Below are 21,995 nucleotides of genomic sequence, written 5' to 3' on the forward strand. Positions count from 1 at the left end.
CCTCTATCTCCCCCTCTATCTAGACAGGATGGATGATAGTAATAATCCCTCTGATCCATCGTTGGCTCTAATTCAGCCGATATCTGTGTTGATCCTCGACAACAACATCCACCCTCCTGTTTTCTGTCTTCTCTCCATCCTTCACCTTTTATTCCTCCTCTAACCTCCCCTCTTCTTCATCTCCCTCTCTCTCTTCCTGTCCTCCTCTAACTTTGTGTCCTTGGCTGTCCTCCATCCTCCTCTGTGCCCATCTGTCACCTCCGACTCAGCAGGTACACCTCCCATTAATTAACACCTCCCTTCTGCTCCGTCCTCCTGTCCTCCTGTCTGCTCTGTCCTCCTCCTGTCTGCTCTGTCCTCCTCCTGTCTGCTCTGTCCTCCTCCCGTCTGCTCTGTCCTCCTCCCGTCTGCTCTGTCCTCCTCCCGTCTGCTCTGTCCTCCTCCTGTCTGCTCTGTCCTCCTCCTGTCTGCTCTGTCCTCCTCCTGTCTGCTCTGTCCTCCTCCCGTCTGCTCTGTCCTCCTCCTGTCTGCTCTGTCCTCCTCCTGTCCTCCTGTCCTCCTCCCGTCTGCTCTGTCCTCCTCCCTTCTGCTCCGTCCTCCTGTCCTCCTGTCTGCTCTGTCCTCCTCCTGTCTGCTCTGTCCTCCTCCCTTCTACTCTGTCCTCCTGTCTGCTCTGTCCTCCTCCTGTCTGCTCTGTCCTCCTCCCGTCTGCTCTGTCCTCCTCCTGTCTGCTCTGTCCTCCTCCCGTCTGCTCTGTCCTCCTCCTGTCTGCTCTGTCCTCCTCCTGTCTGCTCTGTCCTCCTCCTGTCTGCTCTGTCCTCCTCCTGTCTGCTCTGTCCTCCTCCCGTCTGCTCTGTCCTCCTCCTGTCTGCTCTGTCCTCCTCCTGTCCTCCTGTCCTCCTCCCGTCTGCTCTGTCCTCCTCCCTTCTGCTCCGTCCTCCTGTCCTCCTGTCTGCTCTGTCCTCCTCCTGTCTGCTCTGTCCTCCTCCCTTCTACTCTGTCCTCCTGTCTGCTCTGTCCTCCTCCCGTCTGCTCTGTCCTCCTGTCCTCCTCCTGTCTGCTCTGTCCTCCTCCCTTCTGCTCTGTCCTCCTGTCCTCCTCCTGTCCTCCTGTCCTCCTCCCTTCTGCTCCGTCCTCCTCCCTTCTGCTCCGTCCTCCTGTCCTCCTGTCTGCTCTGTCCTCCTCCTGTCTGCTCTGTCCTCCTCCCTTCTACTCTGTCCTCCTGTCTGCTCTGTCCTCCTCCCGTCTGCTCTGTCCTCCTGTCCTCCTCCTGTCTGCTCTGTCCTCCTCCCTTCTGCTCTGTCCTCCTGTCTGCTCTGTCCTCCTGTCCTCCTCCTGTCTGCTCTGTCCTCCTGTCCTCCTCCCTTCTGCTCCGTCCTCCTGTCTGCTCTGTCCTCCTGTCCTCCTCCCTTCTGCTCCGTCCTCCTGTCTGCTCTGTCCTCCTGTCCTCCTCCCTTCTGCTCCGTCCTCCTGTCTGCTCTGTCCTCCTCCCTTCTGCTCTGTCCTCCTGTCCTCCTCCTGTCTGCTCTGTCCTCCTCCCTTCTGCTCTGTCCTCCTGTCCTCCTCCTGTCTGCTCTGTCCTCCTGTCCTCCTCCTGTCTGTTCTGTCCTCCTCCCTTCTGCTCCGTCCACCCTTCTGCTCCGTCCTCCTGTCCTCCTGTCCTCCTCCTGTCTGCTCTGTCCTCCTCCCTTCTGCTCCGTCCTCCTGTCCTCCTGTCCTCCTGTCCTCCTCCTGTCTGCTCTGTCCTCCTCCCTTCTGCTGCGTCCTCCTGTCCTCCTGTCCTCCTGTCCTCCTGTCCTCCTGTCCTCCTGTCCTCCTGTCCTCCTCCCTTCTGCTCCGTCCTCCTGTCCTCCTGTCCTCCTCCTGTCTGCTCTGTCCTCCTCCCTTCTGCTGCGTCCTCCTGTCCTCCTGTCCTCCTCCTGTCTGCTCTGTCCTCCTCCCTTCTGCTCCGTCCTCCTGTCCTCCTGTCCTCCTGTCCTCCTCCTGTCTGCTCTGTCCTCCTCCCTTCTGCTGCGTCCTCCTGTCCTCCTGTCCTCCTGTCCTCCTGTCCTCCTGTCCTCCTGTCCTCCTGTCCTCCTCCCTTCTGCTCCGTCCTCCTGTCCTCCTGTCCTCCTCCTGTCTGCTCTGTCCTCCTCCCTTCTGCTGCGTCCTCCTGTCCTCCTGTCCTCCTCCCTTCTGCTGCGTCCTCCTGTCCTCCTGTCCTCCTCCCTTCTGCTCCGTCCTCCTGTCCTCCTGTCCTCCTGTCCTCCTCCTGTCTGCTCTGTCCTCCTCCCTTCTGCTGCGTCCTCCTGTCCTCCTGTCCTCCTCCCTTCTGCTGCGTCCTCCTGTCCTCCTGTCCTCCTCCCTTCTGCTCCGTCCTCCTGTCCTCCTGTCCTCCTGTCCTCCTGTCCTCCTGTCCTCCTCCCTTCTGCTCCGTCCTCCTGTCCTCCTGTCCTCCTCCCGTCTGTTCTGTCCTCCTCCCTTCTGCTCCGTCCTCCTGTCCTCCTGTCCTCCTGTCCAGACCAGAAGACTGGAAGACTAGAAGACTAGAAGACTAAAAGACTAAAAGACTAGAAGACTGAAAGACTAGAAGACTAGAAGACTGAAAGACTAGAAGACTAAACGACTAAACGACTAGAAGACTGAAAGACTAGAAGACTAAACGACCAGAAGACTGAAAGACTAGAAGACTAGAGGAATGAAAGACTAGAAGACTAAACGACTAAACGTCTAAACATCTAAACGATTAGAAGACTGAAAGACTGAAAGACTAGAAGACTAAACGACTAAGCGTCTAAACATCTAAACGACTAAACGACTAGAAGACTGAAAGACTGAAAGACTAGAAGACTAAACGACTAGAAGACTGAAAGACTAGAAGACTGAAAGACTAGAAGACTAGAAGAATGAAAGACTAGAAGACTAGAGGAATGAAAGACTAGAAGACTAAACGACTAAGCGTCTAAACATCTAAACGACTAAACGACTAGAAGACTGAAAGACTGAAAGACTAGAAGACTAAACGACTAAGCGTCTAAACATCTAAACGACTAAACGACTAGAAGACTGAAAGACTAGAAGACTAAACGACTAAGCGTCTAAACATCTAAACGACTAAACGACTAGAAGACTGAAAGACTAGAAGACTGAAAGACTAGAAGACTGAAAGACTAGAAGACTAGAAGACTGAAAGATTAGAAGACTAGAAGACTAGAAGACTGAAAGACTAGAAGACTGAAAGACTGGAAGACTAGAAGCCTGAAAGACTAGAAGACTAAACGACTAGAAGACTGAAAGACTAGAAGACTGAAAGACTGGAAGACTAGAAGCCTGAAAGACTAGAAGACTAAACGACTAGAAGACTGAACGACTAAACAACTAGAAGACTAGAAGCCTGAAAGACTAGAAGACTGAACGACTAAAAGACTGAAAGACTAGAAGACTGAACGACTAGAAGACTAGAAGCCTGAAAGACTAGAAGACTAAACGACTAGAAGACTGAACGACTAAACAACTAGAAGACTAGAAGCCTGAAAGACTAGAAGACTGAACGACTAAAAGACTGAAAGACTAGAAGACTGAACGACTAGAAGACTAGAAGCCTGAAAGACTAGAAGACTAAACGACAGCAGCTGTGGTTTCATGTGTTCTGGTCCAGCTGGAGATCAAACTGTGAGGTCGTGTTTCAGGGTTTGATGATGACCTTTAAAGGTCACTGAGTTCATACAGACAATAACATATCTCTGTTCCTTCAGATGAACATGGAGTCTAATATTCAGGAGTTATTGATTATAGAGCTCAAAGACATCTAATCACATTTAAATAGGTACGACGGAGTATTAGGGCCACATTGAGGAAAAAATAATCTGAGATTTAGAGAATAAAGTCAGAATATTTTAAAGTAGTAATTTTTTCTCGTAAAGTTACGACTTTTTCTTGTTAAGTTACGACTTTATTCTCGTAATGTTACAAATTTATTCTCGTAATATTACGACTTTATTCTCGTAAAGTTATGACTTTATTCTCGTAATATTACGACTTTATTCTCGTAAAGTTCTGACTTTATGCTCGTAATATTACGACTTTATTCTCGTAAAGTTATGACTTTATTCTCGTAATGTTACGACTTTATTCTCGTAAAGTTATGACTTTTTCTCGTTAAGTTCTGACTTTATTCTCGTAATATTACGACTTTATTCTCGTAAAGTTATGACTTTATTCTCGTAATGTTACGACTTTATTCTCGTAAAGTTATGACTTTATTCTCATTATATTACGACTTTATTCTCGTAACGTTCTGACTTTATTTTCGTAATATTACGACTTTATTCTCGTAAAGTTCTGACTTTATTCTCGTAATATTACGACTTTATTCTTGTAAAGTTATGACTTTATTCTCGTAAAGTTATGACTTTTTCTCGTTAAGTTCTGACTTTATTCTCGGAATATTACGACTTTATTCTCGTAAAGTTATGACTTTATTCTCGTAATGTTACGACTTTATTCTCGTAAAGTTATGACTTTATTCTCATTATATTACGACTTTATTCTCGTAAAGTTCTGACTTTATTTTCGTAATATTACGACTTTATTCTCGTAAAGTTCTGACTTTATTCTCGTAATATTACGACTTTATTCTTGTAAAGTTATGACTTTATTCTCGTAGTGTTACGAATTTATTCTCGTTAAGTTATGACTTTATTCTCGTAATATTACACCTTTATTCTCGTAAAGTTATGACTTTAATTCATTATATTACGACTTTTTTTCTCGTAATATTACGACTTTATTCTCGAAATATTACGACTTTATTCTTGTAAAGTTATGACTTTATTCTCGTAATGTTACAACTTTTTCTCGTTAAGTTATGACTTTATTCTCATTATATTACGACTTTATTCTCGTTAAGTTATGACTTTATTTTCGTAATATTACGACTTTATTCTCGTAAAGTTCTGATTTTATTCTCGTAATATTACGACTTTATTCTTGTAAAGTTATGACTTTATTCTCGTAGTGTTACGAATTTATTCTCGTTAAGTTACGACTTTATTCTCGTAAAGTTATGACTTTATTCTCGTAATATTACGACTTTATTCTCGTAAAGTTATGACTTTATTCTCGTAATATTACGACTTTATTCTCGTAAAGTTATGACTTTATGCTCGTAATATTACGACTTTATTCTCGTAAAGTTATGACTTTATTCTCGTAAAGTTATGACTTTTTCTCGTTAAGTTCTGACTTTATTCTCGTAATATTACGACTTTATTCTCGTAAAGTTATGACTTTATTCTCGTAATGTTACGACTTTATTCTCGTAAAGTTATGACTTTATTCTCATTATATTACGACTTTATTCTCGTAAAGTTTTGACTTTATTTTCGTAATATTACGACTTTATTCTCGTAAAGTTCTGACTTTATTCTCGTAATATTACGACTTTATTCTTGTAAAGTTATGACTTTATTCTCGTAGTGTTACGAATTTATTCTCGTTAAGTTATGACTTTATTCTCGTAATATTACGACTTTATTCTCGTAAAGTTATGACTTTATTCTCGTAATGTTACGACTTTTTCTCGTTAAGTTATGACTTTATTCTCGTAATATTACGACTTTATTCTCGTAAAGTTATGACTTTATTCTTGTAATGTGACGACTTTTTCTCGTTAAGTTATGACTTTATTCTTGTAAAGTTATGACTTTATTCTCGTAGTGTTACGACTTTATTCTCGTAAAGTTATGACTTTATTTTCGTAATGTTACGAATTTATTCTCGTAAAGTTATGACTTTATTCTCGTAATGTTACGACTTTTTCTCGTTAAGTTATGACTTTATTCTCGTAATATTACGACTTTATTCTCGTAAAGTTATGACTTTATTCTCATTATATTACGACTTTATTCTCGTAAAGTTCTGACTTTATTTTCGTAATATTACGACTTTATTCTCGTAAAGTTCTGACTTTATTCTCGTAATATTACGTCTTTATTCTCGTAAAGTTATGACTTTAATTCATTATATTACGACTTTTTTTCTCGTAATATTACGACTTTATTCTCGAAATATTACGACTTTATTCTTGTAAAGTTATGACTTTATTCTCGTAATATTACGACTTTATTCTCGTAACGTTCTGACTTTATTCTCGTAATATTACGACTTTATTCTCGTAAAGTTCTGACTTTATGCTCGTAATATTATGACTTTATTCTTGTAAAGTTATGACTTTATTCTCGTAAAGTTATGACTTTTTCTCGTTAAGTTATGACTTTATTCTCGTAATATTACGACTTTATTCTCATAAAGTTATGACTTTATTCTCGTAATGTTACGACTTTATTCTCGTATAGTTATGACTATTCTCGTAATGTTATGACTTTTTCTCGTTAAGTTATGACTTTATTCTTGTAAAGTTATGACTTTATTCTCGTAGTGTTACGACTTTATTCTCGTAAAGTTATGACTTTATTTTTGTAATGTTACGACTTTATTCTCGTAAAGTTACGACTTTATTCTCGTAAAGTTATGACTTTATTCTCGTAATGTTACGACTTTTTCTCGTTAAGTTATGACTTTATTCTCGTAATATTACGACTTTATTCTCGTAAAGTTATGACTTTATTCTCGTAATGTTACGACTTTTTCTCGTTAAGTTATGACTTTATTCTCGTAATGTTACGACTTTATTCTCGTAAAGTTATGACTTTAATTCATTATATTACGACTTTTTTTCTCGTAATATTACGACTTTATTCTCGAAATATTACGACTTTATTCTTGTAAAGTTATGACTTTATTCTCGTAATATTACGACTTTATTCTCGTAACGTTCTGACTTTATTCTCGTAATATTACGACTTTATTCTCGTAAAGTTCTGACTTTATGCTCGTAATATTACGACTTTATTCTTGTAAAGTTATGACTTTATTCTCGTAAAGTTATGACTTTTTCTCGTTAAGTTATGACTTTATTCTCGTAATATTACGACTTTATTCTCATAAAGTTATGACTTTATTCTCGTAATGTTACGACTTTATTCTCGTAAAGTTATGACTATTCTCGTAATGTTATGACTTTTTCTCGTTAAGTTATGACTTTATTCTTGTAAAGTTATGACTTTATTCTCGTAGTGTTACGACTTTATTCTCGTAAAGTTATGACTTTATTTTTGTAATGTTACGACTTTATTCTCGTAAAGTTACGACTTTATTCTCGTAAAGTTATGACTTTATTCTCGTAATGTTACGACTTTTTCTCGTTAAGTTATGACTTTATTCTCGTAATATTACGACTTTATTCTCGTAAAGTTATGACTTTATTCTCGTAATGTTACGACTTTTTCTCGTTAAGTTATGACTTTATTCTCGTAATATTACGACTTTATTCTCGTAAAGTTATGACTTTATTCTTGTAATGTGACGACTTTTTCTCGTTAAGTTATGACTTTATTCTTGTAAAGTTATGACTTTATTCTCGTAGTGTTACGACTTTATTCTCGTAAAGTTATGACTTTATTTTCGTAATGTTACGAATTTATTCTCGTAAAGTTATGACTTTATTCTCGTAATGTTACGACTTTTTCTCGTTAAGTTATGACTTTATTCTCGTAATATTACGACTTTATTCTCGTAAAGTTATGACTTTATTCTCATTATATTACGACTTTATTCTCGTAAAGTTCTGACTTTATTTTCGTAATATTACGACTTTATTCTCGTAAAGTTCTGACTTTATTCTCGTAATATTACGACTTTATTCTTGTAAAGTTATGACTTTATTCTCGTAGTGTTACGAATTTATTCTCGTTAAGTTATGACTTTATTCTCGTAATGTTACGACTTTTTCTCGTTAAGTTATGACTTTATTCTCGTAATATTACACCTTTATTCTCGTAAAGTTATGACTTTAATTCATTATATTACGACTTTTTTTCTCGTAATATTACGACTTTATTCTCGAAATATTACGACTTTATTCTTGTAAAGTTATGACTTTATTCTCATAATGTTACGACTTTTTCTCGTTAAGTTATGACTTTATTCTCATTATATTACGACTTTATTCTCGTTAAGTTATGACTTTATTCTCATTATATTACGACTTTATTCTCGTTAAGTTATGACTTTATTCTCATTATATTACGACTTTATTCTCGTTAAGTTATGACTTTATTTTCGTAATATTACGACTTTATTCTCGTAAAGTTCTGATTTTATTCTCGTAATATTACGACTTTATTCTTGTAAAGTTATGACTTTATTCTCGTAGTGTTACGAATTTATTCTCGTTAAGTTACGACTTTATTCTCGTAAAGTTATGACTTTATTCTCGTAATATTACGACTTTATTCTCGTAAAGTTATGACTTTATTCTCGTAATATTACGACTTTATTCTCGTAAAGTTATGACTTTATGCTCGTAATATTACGACTTTATTCTTGTAAAGTTATGACTTTATTCTCGTAAAGTTATGACTTTTTCTCGTTAAGTTCTGACTTTATTCTCGTAATATTACGACTTTATTCTCGTAAAGTTATGACTTTATTCTCGTAATGTTACGACTTTATTCTCGTAAAGTTATGACTTTATTCTCATTATATTACGACTTTATTCTCGTAAAGTTTTGACTTTATTTTCGTAATATTACGACTTTATTCTCGTAAAGTTCTGACTTTATTCTCGTAATATTACGACTTTATTCTTGTAAAGTTATGACTTTATTCTCGTAGTGTTACGAATTTATTCTCGTTAAGTTATGACTTTATTCTCGTAATATTACGACTTTATTCTCGTAAAGTTATGACTTTATTCTCGTAATGTTATGACTTTATTCTCGTAATATTACGACTTTATTCTCGTAACGTTCTGACTTTATTCTCGTAATATTACGACTTTATTCTCGTAAAGTTCTGACTTTATGCTCGTAATATTATGACTTTATTCTTGTAAAGTTATGACTTTATTCTCGTAAAGTTATGACTTTTTCTCGTTAAGTTATGACTTTAATTCATTATATTACGACTTTTTTTCTCGTAATATTACGACTTTATTCTCGAAATATTACGACTTTATTCTTGTAAAGTTATGACTTTATTCTCGTAATATTACGACTTTATTCTCGTAACGTTCTGACTTTATTCTCGTAATATTACGACTTTATTCTCGTAAAGTTCTGACTTTATTCTCGTAATATTACGTCTTTATTCTCGTAAAGTTATGACTTTAATTCATTATATTACGACTTTTTTTCTCGTAATATTACGACTTTATTCTCGAAATATTACGACTTTATTCTTGTAAAGTTATGACTTTATTCTCGTAATATTACGACTTTATTCTCATAAAGTTATGACTTTATTCTCGTAATGTTACGACTTTATTCTCGTAAAGTTATGACTATTCTCGTAATGTTATGACTTTTTCTCGTTAAGTTATGACTTTATTCTTGTAAAGTTATGACTTTATTCTCGTAGTGTTACGACTTTATTCTCGTAAAGTTATGACTTTATTTTTGTAATGTTACGACTTTATTCTCGTAAAGTTACGACTTTATTCTCGTAAAGTTATGACTTTATTCTCGTAATGTTACGACTTTTTCTCGTTAAGTTATGACTTTATTCTCGTAATATTACGACTTTATTCTCGTAAAGTTATGACTTTATTCTCGTAATGTTACGACTTTTTCTCGTTAAGTTATGACTTTATTCTCGTAATATTACGACTTTATTCTCGTAAAGTTATGACTTTATTCTTGTAATGTGACGACTTTTTCTCGTTAAGTTATGACTTTATTCTTGTAAAGTTATGACTTTATTCTCGTAGTGTTACGACTTTATTCTCGTAAAGTTATGACTTTATTTTCGTAATGTTACGAATTTATTCTCGTAAAGTTATGACTTTATTCTCGTAATGTTACGACTTTTTCTCGTTAAGTTATGACTTTATTCTCGTAATATTACGACTTTATTCTCGTAAAGTTATGACTTTATTCTCATTATATTACGACTTTATTCTCGTAAAGTTCTGACTTTATTTTCGTAATATTACGACTTTATTCTCGTAAAGTTCTGACTTTATTCTCGTAATATTACGACTTTATTCTTGTAAAGTTATGACTTTATTCTCGTAGTGTTACGAATTTATTCTCGTTAAGTTATGACTTTATTCTCGTAATGTTACGACTTTTTCTCGTTAAGTTATGACTTTATTCTCGTAATATTACACCTTTATTCTCGTAAAGTTATGACTTTAATTCATTATATTACGACTTTTTTTCTCGTAATATTACGACTTTATTCTCGAAATATTACGACTTTATTCTTGTAAAGTTATGACTTTATTCTCATAATGTTACGACTTTTTCTCGTTAAGTTATGACTTTATTCTCATTATATTACGACTTTATTCTCGTTAAGTTATGACTTTATTCTCATTATATTACGACTTTATTCTCGTTAAGTTATGACTTTATTCTCATTATATTACGACTTTATTCTCGTTAAGTTATGACTTTATTTTCGTAATATTACGACTTTATTCTCGTAAAGTTCTGATTTTATTCTCGTAATATTACGACTTTATTCTTGTAAAGTTATGACTTTATTCTCGTAGTGTTACGAATTTATTCTCGTTAAGTTACGACTTTATTCTCGTAAAGTTATGACTTTATTCTCGTAATATTACGACTTTATTCTCGTAAAGTTATGACTTTATTCTCGTAATATTACGACTTTATTCTCGTAAAGTTATGACTTTATGCTCGTAATATTACGACTTTATTCTTGTAAAGTTATGACTTTATTCTCGTAAAGTTATGACTTTTTCTCGTTAAGTTCTGACTTTATTCTCGTAATATTACGACTTTATTCTCGTAAAGTTATGACTTTATTCTCGTAATGTTACGACTTTATTCTCGTAAAGTTATGACTTTATTCTCATTATATTACGACTTTATTCTCGTAAAGTTTTGACTTTATTTTCGTAATATTACGACTTTATTCTCGTAAAGTTCTGACTTTATTCTCGTAATATTACGACTTTATTCTTGTAAAGTTATGACTTTATTCTCGTAGTGTTACGAATTTATTCTCGTTAAGTTATGACTTTATTCTCGTAATATTACGACTTTATTCTCGTAAAGTTATGACTTTATTCTCGTAATGTTACGATTTTTTCTCGTTAAGTTATGACTTTATTCTCGTAATATTACGACTTTATTCTCGTAAAGTTATGACTTTATTCTTGTAATGTGACGACTTTTTCTCGTTAAGTTATGACTTTATTCTTGTAAAGTTATGACTTTATTCTCGTAGTGTTACGACTTTATTCTCGTAAAGTTATGACTTTATTTTCGTAATGTTACGAATTTATTCTCGTAAAGTTATGACTTTATTCTCGTAATGTTACGACTTTTTCTCGTTAAGTTATGACTTTATTCTCGTAATATTACGACTTTATTCTCGTAAAGTTATGACTTTATTCTCATTATATTACGACTTTATTCTCGTAAAGTTCTGACTTTATTTTCGTAATATTACGACTTTATTCTCGTAAAGTTCTGACTTTATTCTCGTAATATTACGTCTTTATTCTCGTAAAGTTATGACTTTAATTCATTATATTACGACTTTTTTTCTCGTAATATTACGACTTTATTCTCGAAATATTACGACTTTATTCTTGTAAAGTTATGACTTTATTCTCGTAATATTACGACTTTATTCTCGTAACGTTCTGACTTTATTCTCGTAATATTACGACTTTATTCTCGTAAAGTTCTGACTTTATGCTCGTAATATTATGACTTTATTCTTGTAAAGTTATGACTTTATTCTCGTAAAGTTATGACTTTTTCTCGTTAAGTTATGACTTTATTCTCGTAATATTACGACTTTATTCTCATAAAGTTATGACTTTATTCTCGTAATATTACGTCTTTATTCTCGTAAAGTTATGACTTTAATTCATTATATTACGACTTTTTTTCTCGTAATATTACGACTTTATTCTCGAAATATTACGACTTTATTCTTGTAAAGTTATGACTTTATTCTCGTAATATTACGACTTTATTCTCGTAACGTTCTGACTTTATTCTCGTAATATTACGACTTTATTCTCGTAAAGTTCTGACTTTATGCTCGTAATATTATGACTTTATTCTTGTAAAGTTATGACTTTATTCTCGTAAAGTTATGACTTTTTCTCGTTAAGTTATGACTTTAATTCATTATATTACGACTTTTTTTCTCGTAATATTACGACTTTATTCTCGAAATATTACGACTTTATTCTTGTAAAGTTATGACTTTATTCTCGTAATATTACGACTTTATTCTCGTAACGTTCTGACTTTATTCTCGTAATATTACGACTTTATTCTCGTAAAGTTCTGACTTTATTCTCGTAATATTACGTCTTTATTCTCGTAAAGTTATGACTTTAATTCATTATATTACGACTTTTTTTCTCGTAATATTACGACTTTATTCTCGAAATATTACGACTTTATTCTTGTAAAGTTATGACTTTATTCTCGTAATATTACGACTTTATTCTCGTAACGTTCTGACTTTATTCTCGTAATATTACGACTTTATTCTCGTAAAGTTCTGACTTTATGCTCGTAATATTATGACTTTATTCTTGTAAAGTTATGACTTTATTCTCGTAAAGTTATGACTTTTTCTCGTTAAGTTATGACTTTATTCTCGTAATATTACGACTTTATTCTCATAAAGTTATGACTTTATTCTCGTAATGTTACGACTTTATTCTCGTATAGTTATGACTATTCTCGTAATGTTATGACTTTTTCTCGTTAAGTTATGACTTTATTCTTGTAAAGTTATGACTTTATTCTCGTAGTGTTACGACTTTATTCTCGTAAAGTTATGACTTTATTTTTGTAATGTTACGACTTTATTCTCGTAAAGTTACGACTTTATTCTCGTAAAGTTATGACTTTATTCTCGTAATGTTACGACTTTTTCTCGTTAAGTTATGACTTTATTCTCGTAATATTACGACTTTATTCTCGTAAAGTTATGACTTTATTCTCGTAATGTTACGACTTTTTCTCGTTAAGTTATGACTTTATTCTCGTAATGTTACGACTTTATTCTCGTAAAGTTATGACTTTAATTCATTATATTACGACTTTTTTTCTCGTAATATTACGACTTTATTCTCGAAATATTACGACTTTATTCTTGTAAAGTTATGACTTTATTCTCGTAATATTACGACTTTATTCTCGTAACGTTCTGACTTTATTCTCGTAATATTACGACTTTATTCTCGTAAAGTTCTGACTTTATGCTCGTAATATTACGACTTTATTCTTGTAAAGTTATGACTTTATTCTCGTAAAGTTATGACTTTTTCTCGTTAAGTTATGACTTTATTCTCGTAATATTACGACTTTATTCTCATAAAGTTATGACTTTATTCTCGTAATGTTACGACTTTATTCTCGTAAAGTTATGACTATTCTCGTAATGTTATGACTTTTTCTCGTTAAGTTATGACTTTATTCTTGTAAAGTTATGACTTTATTCTCGTAGTGTTACGACTTTATTCTCGTAAAGTTATGACTTTATTTTTGTAATGTTACGACTTTATTCTCGTAAAGTTACGACTTTATTCTCGTAAAGTTATGACTTTATTCTCGTAATGTTACGACTTTTTCTCGTTAAGTTATGACTTTATTCTCGTAATATTACGACTTTATTCTCGTAAAGTTATGACTTTATTCTCGTAATGTTACGACTTTTTCTCGTTAAGTTATGACTTTATTCTCGTAATATTACGACTTTATTCTCGTAAAGTTATGACTTTATTCTTGTAATGTGACGACTTTTTCTCGTTAAGTTATGACTTTATTCTTGTAAAGTTATGACTTTATTCTCGTAGTGTTACGACTTTATTCTCGTAAAGTTATGACTTTATTTTCGTAATGTTACGAATTTATTCTCGTAAAGTTATGACTTTATTCTCGTAATGTTACGACTTTTTCTCGTTAAGTTATGACTTTATTCTCGTAATATTACGACTTTATTCTCGTAAAGTTATGACTTTATTCTCATTATATTACGACTTTATTCTCGTAAAGTTCTGACTTTATTTTCGTAATATTACGACTTTATTCTCGTAAAGTTCTGACTTTATTCTCGTAATATTACGACTTTATTCTTGTAAAGTTATGACTTTATTCTCGTAGTGTTACGAATTTATTCTCGTTAAGTTATGACTTTATTCTCGTAATGTTACGACTTTTTCTCGTTAAGTTATGACTTTATTCTCGTAATATTACACCTTTATTCTCGTAAAGTTATGACTTTAATTCATTATATTACGACTTTTTTTCTCGTAATATTACGACTTTATTCTCGAAATATTACGACTTTATTCTTGTAAAGTTATGACTTTATTCTCATAATGTTACGACTTTTTCTCGTTAAGTTATGACTTTATTCTCATTATATTACGACTTTATTCTCGTTAAGTTATGACTTTATTCTCGTAGTGTTACGACTTTTTCTCGTTAAGTTATGACTTTATTCTCGTAATGTTACGACTTTTTTCGTTAAGTTATGACTTTATTCTCGTAATATTACACCTTTATTCTCGTAAAGTTATGACTTTAATTCATTATATTACGACTTTTTTTCTCGTAATATTATGACTTTATTCTCGAAATATTACGACTTTATTCTTGTAAAGTTATGACTTTATTCTCGTAATGTTACAACTTTTTCTCGTTAAGTTATGACTTTATTCTCATTATATTACGACTTTATTCTCGTTAAGTTATGACTTTATTCTCATTATATTACGACTTTATTCTCGTTAAGTTATGACTTTATTCTCATTATATTACGACTTTATTCTCGTTAAGTTATGACTTTATTTTCGTAATATTACGACTTTATTCTCGTAAAGTTCTGATTTTATTCTCGTAATATTACGACTTTATTCTTGTAAAGTTATGACTTTATTCTCGTAGTGTTACGAATTTATTCTCGTTAAGTTACGACTTTATTCTCGTAAAGTTATGACTTTATTCTCGTAATATTACGACTTTATTCTCGTAAAGTTATGACTTTATTCTCGTAATATTACGACTTTATTCTCGTAAAGTTATGACTTTATGCTCGTAATATTACGACTTTATTCTTGTAAAGTTATGACTTTATTCTCGTAAAGTTATGACTTTTTCTCGTTAAGTTCTGACTTTATGCTCGTAATATTACGACTTTATTCTCGTAAAGTTATGACTTTATTCTCGTAATGTTACGACTTTATTCTCGTAAAGTTATGACTTTATTCTCATTATATTACGACTTTATTCTCGTAAAGTTTTGACTTTATTTTCGTAATATTACGACTTTATTCTCGTAAAGTTCTGACTTTATTCTCGTAATATTACGACTTTATTCTTGTAAAGTTATGACTTTATTCTCGTAGTGTTACGAATTTATTCTCGTTAAGTTATGACTTTATTCTCGTAATATTACGACTTTATTCTCGTAAAGTTATGACTTTATTCTCGTAATGTTACGATTTTTTCTCGTTAAGTTATGACTTTATTCTCGTAATATTACGACTTTATTCTCGTAAAGTTATGACTTTATTCTTGTAATGTGACGACTTTTTCTCGTTAAGTTATGACTTTATTCTTGTAAAGTTATGACTTTATTCTCGTAGTGTTACGACTTTATTCTCGTAAAGTTATGACTTTATTTTCGTAATGTTACGAATTTATTCTCGTAAAGTTATGACTTTATTCTCGTAATGTTACGACTTTTTCTCGTTAAGTTATGACTTTATTCTCGTAATATTACGACTTTATTCTCGTAAAGTTATGACTTTATTCTCATTATATTACGACTTTATTCTCGTAAAGTTCTGACTTTATTTTCGTAATATTACGACTTTATTCTCGTAAAGTTCTGACTTTATTCTCGTAATATTACGTCTTTATTCTCGTAAAGTTATGACTTTAATTCATTATATTACGACTTTTTTTCTCGTAATATTACGACTTTATTCTCGAAATATTACGACTTTATTCTTGTAAAGTTATGACTTTATTCTCGTAATATTACGACTTTATTCTCGTAACGTTCTGACTTTATTCTCGTAATATTACGACTTTATTCTCGTAAAGTTCTGACTTTATGCTCGTAATATTATGACTTTATTCTTGTAAAGTTATGACTTTATTCTCGTAAAGTTATGACTTTTTCTCGTTAAGTTATGACTTTATTCTCGTAATATTACGACTTTATTCTCATAAAGTTATGACTTTATTCTCGTAATATTACGTCTTTATTCTCGTAAAGTTATGACTTTAATTCATTATATTACGACTTTTTTTCTCGTAATATTACGACTTTATTCTCGAAATATTACGACTTTATTCTTGTAAAGTTATGACTTTATTCTCGTAATATTACGACTTTATTCTCGTAACGTTCTGACTTTATTCTCGTAATATTACGACTTTATTCTCGTAAAGTTCTGACTTTATGCTCGTAATATTATGACTTTATTCTTGTAAAGTTATGACTTTATTCTCGTAAAGTTATGACTTTTTCTCGTTAAGTTATGACTTTAATTCATTATATTACGACTTTTTTTCTCGTAATATTACGACTTTATTCTCGAAATATTACGACTTTATTCTTGTAAAGTTATGACTTTATTCTCGTAATATTACGACTTTATTCTCGTAACGTTCTGACTTTATTCTCGTAATATTACGACTTTATTCTCGTAAAGTTCTGACTTTATTCTCGTAATATTACGTCTTTATTCTCGTAAAGTTATGACTTTAATTCATTATATTACGACTTTTTTTCTCGTAATATTACGACTTTATTCTCGAAATATTACGACTTTATTCTTGTAAAGTTATGACTTTATTCTCGTAATATTACGACTTTATTCTCGTAACGTTCTGACTTTATTCTCGTAATATTACGACTTTATTCTCGTAAAGTTCTGACTTTATGCTCGTAATATTATGACTTTATTCTTGTAAAGTTATGACTTTATTCTCGTAAAGTTATGACTTTTTCTCGTTAAGTTATGACTTTATTCTCGTAATATTACGACTTTATTCTCATAAAGTTATGACTTTATTCTCGTAATGTTACGACTTTATTCTCGTATAGTTATGACTATTCTCGTAATGTTATGACTTTTTCTCGTTAAGTTATGACTTTATTCTTGTAAAGTTATGACTTTATTCTCGTAGTGTTACGACTTTATTCTCGTAAAGTTATGACTTTATTTTTGTAATGTTACGACTTTATTCTCGTAAAGTTATGACTTTATTCTCGTAATGTTACGACTTTTTCTCGTTAAGTTATGACTTTATTCTCGTAATATTACGACTTTATTCTCGTAAAGTTATGACTTTATTCTCGTAATGTTACGACTTTTTCTCGTTAAGTTATGACTTTATTCTCGTAATGTTACGACTTTATTCTCGTAAAGTTATGACTTTAATTCATTATATTACGACTTTTTTTCTCGTAATATTACGACTTTATTCTCGAAATATTACGACTTTATTCTTGTAAAGTTATGACTTTATTCTCGTAATATTACGACTTTATTCTCGTAACGTTCTGACTTTATTCTCGTAATATTACGACTTTATTCTCGTAAAGTTCTGACTTTATGCTCGTAATATTACGACTTTATTCTTGTAAAGTTATGACTTTATTCTCGTAAAGTTATGACTTTTTCTCGTTAAGTTATGACTTTATTCTCGTAATATTACGACTTTATTCTCATAAAGTTATGACTTTATTCTCGTAATGTTACGACTTTATTCTCGTAAAGTTATGACTATTCTCGTAATGTTATGACTTTTTCTCGTTAAGTTATGACTTTATTCTTGTAAAGTTATGACTTTATTCTCGTAGTGTTACGACTTTATTCTCGTAAAGTTATGACTTTATTTTTGTAATGTTACGACTTTATTCTCGTAAAGTTACGACTTTATTCTCGTAAAGTTATGACTTTATTCTCGTAATGTTACGACTTTTTCTCGTTAAGTTATGACTTTATTCTCGTAATATTACGACTTTATTCTCGTAAAGTTATGACTTTATTCTCGTAATGTTACGACTTTTTCTCGTTAAGTTATGACTTTATTCTCGTAATATTACGACTTTATTCTCGTAAAGTTATGACTTTATTCTTGTAATGTGACGACTTTTTCTCGTTAAGTTATGACTTTATTCTTGTAAAGTTATGACTTTATTCTCGTAGTGTTACGACTTTATTCTCGTAAAGTTATGACTTTATTTTCGTAATGTTACGAATTTATTCTCGTAAAGTTATGACTTTATTCTCGTAATGTTACGACTTTTTCTCGTTAAGTTATGACTTTATTCTCGTAATATTACGACTTTATTCTCGTAAAGTTATGACTTTATTCTCATTATATTACGACTTTATTCTCGTAAAGTTCTGACTTTATTTTCGTAATATTACGACTTTATTCTCGTAAAGTTCTGACTTTATTCTCGTAATATTACGACTTTATTCTTGTAAAGTTATGACTTTATTCTCGTAGTGTTACGAATTTATTCTCGTTAAGTTATGACTTTATTCTCGTAATGTTACGACTTTTTCTCGTTAAGTTATGACTTTATTCTCGTAATATTACACCTTTATTCTCGTAAAGTTATGACTTTAATTCATTATATTACGACTTTTTTTCTCGTAATATTACGACTTTATTCTCGAAATATTACGACTTTATTCTTGTAAAGTTATGACTTTATTCTCATAATGTTACGACTTTTTCTCGTTAAGTTATGACTTTATTCTCATTATATTACGACTTTATTCTCGTTAAGTTATGACTTTATTCTCGTAGTGTTACGACTTTTTCTCGTTAAGTTATGACTTTATTCTCGTAATGTTACGACTTTTTTCGTTAAGTTATGACTTTATTCTCGTAATATTACACCTTTATTCTCGTAAAGTTATGACTTTAATTCATTATATTACGACTTTTTTTCTCGTAATATTACGACTTTATTCTCGAAATATTACGACTTTATTCTTGTAAAGTTATGACTTTATTCTCGTAATGTTACAACTTTTTCTCGTTAAGTTATGACTTTATTCTCATTATATTACGACTTTATTCTCGTTAAGTTATGACTTTATTCTCATTATATTACGACTTTATTCTCGTTAAGTTATGACTTTATTTTCGTAATATTACGACTTTATTCTCGTAAAGTTATGACTTTTTCTCGTTAAGTTATGACTTTATTCTCATTATATTACGACTTTATTCTCGTTAAGTTATGACTTTATTTTCGTAATATTACACCTTTATTCTCGTAAAGTTATGACTTTATTCTCGTAATATTACGACTTTATTCTTGTAAAGTTATGACTTTATTCTCGTAGTGTTACGAATTTATTCTCGTTAAGTTATGACTTTATTCTCGTAGTGTTACGAATTTATTCTCGTTAAGTTATGACTTTATTCTCGTAATATTACGACTTTATTCTCGTAAAGTTATGACTTTAATTCATTATATTACGACTTTTATTCTGGTAATATTCTGACTTTATTGTGTAAATCTCAGATGTTGTTTCCCTCAGTGTGGCCCTAATACTCCGTAGTACATTGTCTCTTTGGCCCTCACTGCATTAGACTTATAAACTATATACTGAGACTATAAACTGTTACCTTCATCACAGTGATCACATGTTTTGCGGCTCCAGACAGATTTTTTTTTTTTTTGTTGCCTAAAATGTCTCTTTAGATAGTAAAGGTTGCTGACCCCTGACCCCTGACCCCTGGGTTAGAGTGAATGAACACAGATGATACCGGCGGTCCACCTCGCGCGAGTAAAGCGAGGCGAAGATTTGCTTCTCTCTTGGTGTGAACGCAACACGAGACAGTTATCAGACATTAACCTCCGTCCTGTCCTCCTGCAGTTCTGTCCACAGCTCTGGACCTGGTGGACCTCAGTGAGCCGGGGGACGACGGCGGCGGCGGCGGCGTGAGTAGTGGTGGTGGTGGTAGCAGCGGCAGCGGCGGTGTGAGTAGTGGTGGCGGCGGCGGCGGCGGCGGCGGCGGCGTGAGTAGTGGTGGCGGCGGCAGTAACAAGGACCAGAGGAGGAGTCCTCTGAGGAGGAAGGGCAGCTCGAGGAGCCCTCGGCGCCGGACGAGACCTGATGAGACGGAGCTGATCCAGGTGGAGGTGGAACACCTGCCGGACAGCCCCAGAACACCTGAGAGGATCTCTCTGGACTCAGGTACTGAAGACTGAACCAGCACACAGGAACAGGAAGTCAGGTGGACTAAAGGCTGAAGCTGAAGCTCCCAGTGGGGGGGGCTGCTGTTGGTTCATTTAGTTAAAAGCTCTGATCTCAGCCAGCGGAGGCTGATTTAATCTGAGCTTTTAATGTGATGAGCACTTCCTGTCTCATGTGATCACAGGTTCAGGATCCAGGTCAAACCTCTGAGTGGTTTCAGTGATTCCAGGTTTCCTGTCTTATCTCTGTAGTTCTGGTTCATGTCAGTGATGTCGTGTTAGCGCTGATCTCTGATGTGTTCACAGTCAGTCTGTCCTCTCCTCTGGACAAATGGGACGAGGTGAACCTGGACGTGGAGGACGGAGGACGCAGGAGGAGACACGAGAAGAGATGCACCTCCCACCACTCCTCCAGTGAACTGCTCTGGTGAATATGGCTGCCGATCTATTTACTGTATATTAACATCATATCAGAAAGATTAATACAGTTTCGAGGTCTATCTGTAGAATCTGTTACGGAAATGAAAAAAAGACTAATTTTTAAATCAACACTTCCTGCTTTCATTTCAAAATAAAAGCCCTCAAGCGTTTCTTCTGTGGACAGAATTCCTTCATTTGTTAACACAAGGCTTTTATTCTGAAATATGTGCCGGTCAGTGCTGTAGAACATGCAGTGACTTGGAGAGCTCCATGAATGAATATAGTACGGGGTTTTAATGGTGGATTAATACTATTATTTACAAATTACCACACGCTTCTGAACCCTTCTCCGTCTAAAATAAATATAAATGATATTTATAATGAAATGAAATGGACATTAAAAGGCAAACTCTATGTAGAAAGAAAGAGCTGACAGCAGCAGCAGGAACACAGCTGACACGCAGCTGGTGTGAACACCCGACGCGTCTATCACGCAGCCACCACGCCACGCAGCCGCCACGTGCTCTTGACGTTCCATGTGTGTCCCGGGCTTAACGCGGCGCTAACGCGGCGCTAACGCGGCGCTAACGCGGCGCTAACGCGGCTCTAACGCGGCTCTAACGCGGCGCTGACGCGGCTCTAACGCGGCTCTGACGCGGCTCTAACGCGGCTCTGACGCGGCGCTGACGCGGCTCTGACGCGGCTCTGACGCGGTGCTAACGCGGCTCTAACGCGGCTCTAACGCGGCGCTAACGCGGCTCTAACGCGGCTCTAACGCGGCTCTAACGCGGCGCTAATGCTAACATCTGGTTCTGTATTTTGTTCCTTCAGGTCTGCAGAGTTTAAAACGGATCCTCTAACCAAGAACTCCTTCGACATCCACAGCTTCGATGATCTCGACTTCATATCTTCAACACAGGTGAGTAGTGCTGCTGATACTTCTACTGTAGTACTTCAGTATTCGACTGGTTCTACTCCGGGTAGAACTGAAGCTGTGAAGAGAAACTAAACAACCTGGACCAGATCCAGTGAGTAGTTCAGGGAGCGTGGGATAATAGGACGTTCCCTGGTGTCTGTTGTTTAGTCTCTACTGTCTCTACTGTCTTTACTGTCTCTACTGTCTCACTGTCTCACTGTCTCTACTGTCTCACTGTCTCTTCTGTCTCTACTGTCTCTAGTGTCTCACTGTCTCTACTGTCTCTGTCTCACTGTCTCTACTGTCTCTACTGTCTCACTGTCTCTACTGTCTCTACTGTCTCACTGTCTCTACTGTCTCTAGTGTCTCA

At 34.4% G+C, this 21,995-nt stretch overlaps 1 protein-coding gene across 1 annotated transcript in view; it reads left to right on the forward strand.

Moving 5' to 3' along the window:
• The window catches only part of pex5lb (peroxisomal biogenesis factor 5-like b), a 63,910-nt gene that overhangs the window by 22,269 nt on the left and 19,646 nt on the right, over positions 1–21,995 (forward strand). Inside the window, exons 2-4 of the mRNA XM_074649838.1 lie at positions 19,970–20,290; positions 20,596–20,716; positions 21,541–21,628. Of these exons, the coding sequence (XP_074505939.1) occupies positions 19,970–20,290; positions 20,596–20,716; positions 21,541–21,628 (530 nt within the window). The remainder of the gene's footprint in view (positions 1–19,969; positions 20,291–20,595; positions 20,717–21,540; positions 21,629–21,995) is intronic.

The sequence above is a fragment of the Sebastes fasciatus genome, chromosome 11 (genome assembly GCF_043250625.1).
Source record: "Sebastes fasciatus isolate fSebFas1 chromosome 11, fSebFas1.pri, whole genome shotgun sequence".
NCBI classification, from domain to species: domain Eukaryota; kingdom Metazoa; phylum Chordata; class Actinopteri; order Perciformes; family Sebastidae; genus Sebastes; species Sebastes fasciatus.